Source organism: Amphimedon queenslandica, unplaced genomic scaffold (assembly GCF_000090795.2).
Source record: "Amphimedon queenslandica unplaced genomic scaffold, v1.1 AMPQUscaffold_11994, whole genome shotgun sequence".
Lineage (NCBI taxonomy): Eukaryota > Metazoa > Porifera > Demospongiae > Haplosclerida > Niphatidae > Amphimedon > Amphimedon queenslandica.
This window is the reverse complement of record NW_003547767.1, coordinates 4,452-10,785: the sequence shown is the minus strand read 5'-3', so window position 1 is coordinate 10,785 and position 6,334 is coordinate 4,452. Positions and strand designations below refer to the sequence as shown.

The 6,334-nt window shown below is 34.7% G+C and overlaps 1 protein-coding gene across 1 annotated transcript; it reads left to right on the top strand.

The window, feature by feature from the left end:
* Positions 1-2,707: 2,707 nt before the first annotated feature.
* LOC105315017 (E3 ubiquitin-protein ligase TRIM71-like) lies at positions 2,708-5,154 on the top strand. The gene is made up of 2 exons (XM_011409507.2): positions 2,708-2,792; positions 2,841-5,154. The coding sequence occupies exon 2, from the start codon at positions 2,844-2,846 to the stop codon at positions 5,010-5,012; it is 2,169 nt and encodes a 722-aa protein (XP_011407809.1). The 5' UTR covers positions 2,708-2,792; positions 2,841-2,843; the 3' UTR covers positions 5,013-5,154.
* The last annotated feature ends 1,180 nt before the right edge of the window (positions 5,155-6,334 follow it).

Here is a 6,334-nt window from a genome sequence, read left to right as displayed (position 1 = left end):
GGAACAAAAACCACATCAACATGTACACATAGATGACATGTACAATCATGTGATAGTCATGTGACATACCATTACCTTTAATAGGTCTGTCTGCTAGGAATATAACTACTTCACTCCTTCCTCTTAATTCTTGAGGTACCACTACTGACAGTATATCATTAGTCCCTTCAATTCCTTTATGAACCTCAAACTGAACTGACTGAGCATATATTGAACCAGCTGGTATAAATAATGATAGTAACGATTTGAGAAAATTCTTCATTTGTATATTTTCAGAGACATTAATATGTTCTTATGTTGTGCAGCAAGTTTGAGCTGATTTCAATAAAAATTAGATTATTTAAACAAATTTTAAAGATACTCAAAAATCAGACCAAATTCCCTATACTATAGCACAGGGTTGTTGGCCAAAAATGAAAAGGTGAGAATTTTCCACTTTTATAATTTGTTCTGATGCATATACACGTTCTTATGTTGTGTAGAAAGTTTGAGCTGATTCTGATCAAATTTGGACTTTTTACGAATTTTTTAAGTTGCTCCAAAATTGGGCAAAAGTCACTGTACTACAGTACAGGGTCACGAGCAGATTTTTGCCAAAAATAAAAAGGTGAGAATTTTCCATTTTTATAATTTTTCCTGATACATATGCATGTTCTTATGTTGTGTAGAAAGTTTAAGTTGATTCCGATAAAAATTAGAATTTTTACAAATTTTAAAAGTTGCTTCATACTATAGTACCCATTACTGTTATACTGTGTGTGTGCTATACTTCATTACAATTAAGTTACCTGATCTATAGCTGAGGTCTCCACTCACTCCATTAGCTGTTCTACGTAGTATCCATCTTCTTCTTAAATCATATAATGCTCTGTAAAACTTGTGATCAGTTTGACTGGATAATCTCTTGAGTGGCTCAGCTCCTTTTCTTAATATCTTGGAAGCTACATCAAGTGCCTACACAAAAACTCATCATAATATTAAATGTACATGTACATACACAATCAATACATATTCATTAACTATCAATCTAATAGGGACAAAGCTCACTAAAAGAACTCCTATTGATCTGTGTACCTAATTACCTTAAGGAGACAATTATTAGCGTGTACTTATTTTAGCAATTTTCATGGTACTGACATTTGGCTGGTACTTAATTTAGCGTTTTTGATCATTTGGTATTAATAACTTTTAGAAGAATTAAAGGGGCGAGCCTAAGCAAGCTATAGATTATGTGCTGTGATTTACATGTATGAGCAAGCAAAGCAATTGCACAAGTCTAAATACACTAATACAGTAGATCTTGTTGCATTAATCTTGCTTAAATTGCTTCATCACTGACTCTGCAGCCATTAACATGTAAAGTTATCTTGCTTACAGTTAGAAGCAGTCACTGAACGAAGAAGATTTCATCTGCTTTGTTAACCTAGGCTAACTGCTAGAGAAGTCTTTGGACAGCAGTTTAGTATTATCTTGCTGACCCTTTGCTGCAAATAAACTCAGACTTGCTGACGGCCGCCATTTTATTCATTGTGACCACACCCACTTTCAATTAAAAATTAAAATTAGCGCGGACTTAAGTTAGCGATTTTTTTAAAATCGCTAAAATTCGCTAAATTAAATACCTGCAAACAATTGTCTCCTTAAGGTATATTAAACACAATACAGGTAAAGGAATAGTACATTCACACTATGCCCAATACTGTGCCTTTATAATCTTCTATATTGAGGTACATGTATTGTGCATGCATAACTGAATAAAGTAACAAATCATGAGAAGCTAACCTTCTTTTTAATTTGGTATTGATATGAAGGAGGTAATGTGTATTTCTTATTAACATAAACTGGATCCAGTGACAAGTATTGATGGTGATTATGAACAATTTGTAACACATCAGACAGTACACTAACTTCAGTCAATGCTTGCCTGCAATAAACACAAAACTAATAATAAAGTTTAACTATCCTTCATGTATGCAATACATTGATACATGATTTATACTCTTGTTTATACAAATTCATGTATTTATGTACTTGAGTTTTGAGTGTGTGAATTCCCATGGCCAGCGATGACTTGGTTTCTTAGTTGTAGGACCAGAAACTCCCTCCTCCTCCTCCTCCTCTTGTTTCTTCTTTCCTTCTTCTCTGTCATTATCATCATCAGCTCTCTCTTCTCTAAAGTCAACATGTTGAGCTAATTCACTTAGTTTCTGAGAGAGAGAGACGGTCTCCTACAAATAAATACATAATATATTTAATGGCAAACTACAGTATCATTTGGATGTTACAAGTACATACTGACATTTGGCTGGTTTTTAAGTTAGCGTTTTTTATAATAATTAATACTAATAACTATTAATAATTTAATCAGGAAATAAAGTTAGCAATTTCTTTAATATCGCTAAAATTTGCTAAATTATATACCTGCTAACAATTGTTTCCTTAAGGTAGATCTATTTAGTTTAGAATTCCCAACTTAAATAAACTTAAATTTGCAATATATAAATTAAATTAGTGGGCATATTCAACTAGAATTAAATTCTGTATTATTATAATAAATGACTGTTACCCTTCATATATCTCTTCTCCATCATAGTTGATCTCCTTGACTCTTGTAGTATGGAGTGATTCCACTGAGACCTTGAAACCAGCATCACCATTGGACGCCATGTGTGACTTGTGGGCAGATCAAACCATCCCACTTTAAGGTGGAGTTGCATGCTTATTGCCTCTTTCTCGTTTACAGTTCATTTTCACCCATTCTCTTACTTTTTGACTAAGAACACTTCTTAAAAGTAACATACTTCAGTCAGTGGTATTGTGATGATTTATTTTCTTTATAGAAAATGGCAGAAAACACAAGTCCAGCTATCACTATGACTTGTGAGGTTTGTTCAGAGTATTATACTGACCCCCTCATGCTTCCCTGTCTTCACTCATTCTGTAAGAAGTGTCTAATGAAAGCTAAAGAGAAGCAAGGTAGTGCTGATACCTCATTAAAGTGTCCAACGTGTGACACTAGCGTTAATTTACCTGATGGTAAAATTGAAGGCCTCACTCAAAACCTTTGGTTTGAACATAAATCAAAAGAGGCTTCGATCAAAAAGAAGATCGTCAACAAGGAAGCAATATCGTGTGATGAATGTGATGATTCCAGTGATGCAGCTGTTGTGTATTGCTGTGATTGCGGCCAGTTTTTGTGCGATTATTGTAAGAAAGGTCATAAGCGAAACAAGAAAAAAGCCAATCACAAGTTGATCGATCTAGAAACAAAGGAATCCATTGAACTGCCTACTGTCAAGCATGAGGCAGTTTACTGTGCACGTCATTTAGACCAAAAGCTGACGTACTATTGCAACGATTGCAATAAACTGGTTTGTCCAATATGTCTTAACGTTAAGCATAAAAGTCACAATTACAATGATTACCTTGATGAAGGTGAAGCAGCACGTAAAGCATTAAAGGAAAGTGTTGCTAGTTGTGATGGAGTCACTCCTCCAGTCACTGAAGCTATTGCTAATGGAGAGAAGATGCTAGAGCAGATAGCAACACGTAAAGAAGAAGTAAGGCAGGAAATCAAGGAAACATTTGAAGAGCTTAAAGCTGCTTTAGATAAGAGATGCAATGATCTACTAATGGAGACAGAAGAGATTGCTAGCACTAAGAGGAATTGTGTCAAGAAGCAGTTGGACGGGTTTCGTAAACTGGTAAAACAGGTTTCTCATGGTCGTGATCTTGCATCATCAGTGAGTGAGCGTACTGATCCAGGTGAAGTTCTGAGTGTTAAGAAGCTAATCACCAATCAACTAGAGGAATGCATTGAAGAGTATAAGAATTTACCTCTAGAAATAGAAGAAAATGAAGTGATTGTAACACGTCTAGATACGTCTATTTTAAGTAAAGAAATCAATGAATTTGGAAGTGTCTCTGAGGTAGATATAGATGCATACTCCATTGATAGTGGGTTAGCTATTCCATTGGCAACAGTAAAGAAAGAAAGGAAATTCAAAGTGTCTCTACCAGCAGGCATTGATAAAGCAGCAAGCTATTTAAAGGGTTCCTTTATCAAAAGTGATGGTAGTAAAGAGGAGGGTAGAGTTGTTATAGTTAATGATAACACAGCCATTGTATCATGCACACCTCAAAGTATTGGTGGATATGAACTATCAGTGACTATAAGAGGTCACCATATTAAAGGTAGTCCTTATCAACTGTCAGTAAAAGCATCAAGAGACTATACCACACTGACTAACCAGAGATCCTTTAATGTGGGAAATTATACTAGTGGTGTTGCTGTTCATACTAATGGTGAAGTATATGCTAGTAGTTATGATGGGTTTGTTCAGGTATTTAGTGAGGATGGTACTACAGTAAGAAGGATTGGATCTAAAGGTAATGGTAATGGACAGTTTGAATATCCTTGGGGTTTATTGCTGGTAGGAGATAGGCTCTATGTGTCTGATGCTAATCTTCATCGTGTGCAGTATTTCTCAGCTACTACTGGTCAGTATATTGGTCAGTTTGGTAGTAAAAGTAATGGAAGTGTGCAATTCTTGAAACCTGAAGGCATGTCTATTGATTATAAAGGTAATATATTAGTAGCTGATTACAGCAACAAAAGAGTACAAGTGTTTAAAGAAGATGGTACATTTGTACAAGTCATACAATGTGATGGTTATGCATCTGATGTAGCAGTTGATAATGAAGGAAAGATACACGTTACCATTTTGGATCAAAATTATATTCAAGTCTTCTCTCCTGATGGTAAATCTCATCTTGATACATACAATAATCCAGCTGGTAACTTTAATGATCCCAATGGTATTGCTATTGATGATGAAGGATATATCTTTGTATCAGCTTATAATGGTGGTACCTCTTATCTTCATGTATTGAGTCCTGGCAGGAAACAAGTTAAATTAATCTCAGGACCTAACCCATTTGGTATAGCACTGGATAAGGATGGATATATTTATGTTGCTGACAATAGCAACAAATGTATAATGAAATATTAAAGTAGTCTTTTAATAAAACTGCAATAAACTGTAAGCTGATAAGTGACTGTAGAAACATAAACTTGTACCTATAGCATGAAAAGATGTTATAATAATTCTTTTTTTTGAACGAAATTATTTTTAAAATTTGAAATACAAAATTCAAAAAACAGTAAATATTTGAAGAAAAATAATTTAAGCTATTGCATTGTATCCACTCCTAGCAACAGTTCTTATCATACAGTAATAGAACAAAACAGAGACAGCTACCATCACTGCTACTGCTCCTATACAAGACGAAGCAGAAACACCAATTAGACGTTGGAGATTCCACTGCACTAAAACAGGAGTTACATTAACATCCATCATTGTTGTACTTGTGGTGTTAAAAAGTAGTGATATATTCTCCTTTTTGTATGGGTACTTAGTATGTGTTATTGAACAGGTAGTGTGTTGTGAGGAAACACTGCAGTCCTCATTCAGTCCACTGATATTGATTCTTGTTAGATTAGCCGATAGCCAGATGGTATAGCCCACATTTTTAGCAACGTACCAACCAATGTAATAGAGTTTGTTAGGAGGTAGATGGAATTTTTTATTCACTACTCCTGTTTTAGGAAGACAAGTTTGAGCAACAGGGTCACCAACTGAGCCATGAGGTTCATTTGGTTTGAATACTTTATCTAAGTCTGTTTTGTTGTCATACAAAAAAAGTTGCGCTAGGCAACCTGAAATGACCCCGTTTTCCTGTAACTCAAATCTGAAATTTAATTCGCAAACTGTATTACATATAAGATTGTTTTCACTTCGGTCGTAATGCAGTTCGAACCTTTGAGGAAAAGTAGAATTTCTCTTGTCTATTTGCTTTTCAGGAAGCATCACAGGAATGTATGATAACTGAGACTGAGGGACAACATAGACACTTGCTGTAGCTGGGCTATCAGAAATAAGATTCACTTCGTTGACATAAAATTGATCGTAGTAGATAGAGGTTACATAGCCATTGTACACACTGATATTCTGTGCATCAAAATGTTGAGTGTTCTTGTAGATGAAAAGAAATGTTAATGCAATGACGGCCATTATTAGAATAATGGTGATTAGGATACAGGTACAGAGAATGAACCTAGCTCTGATCCCTATTCATGAAAAGGTCAAATAAGTAAATGGTAAAATGTTATGAATGATAATAATTGTCCTGTTTGTTTAATGAAGTCCACTTCCTCAATGCACCCATATAACTGTCACAACAATATGCATGTACATGCATAAATTTTTGTCACATCATCATTCTATTTATCTTTATTATAATCACATGTACATGCGGCCACAATTCGTAATAA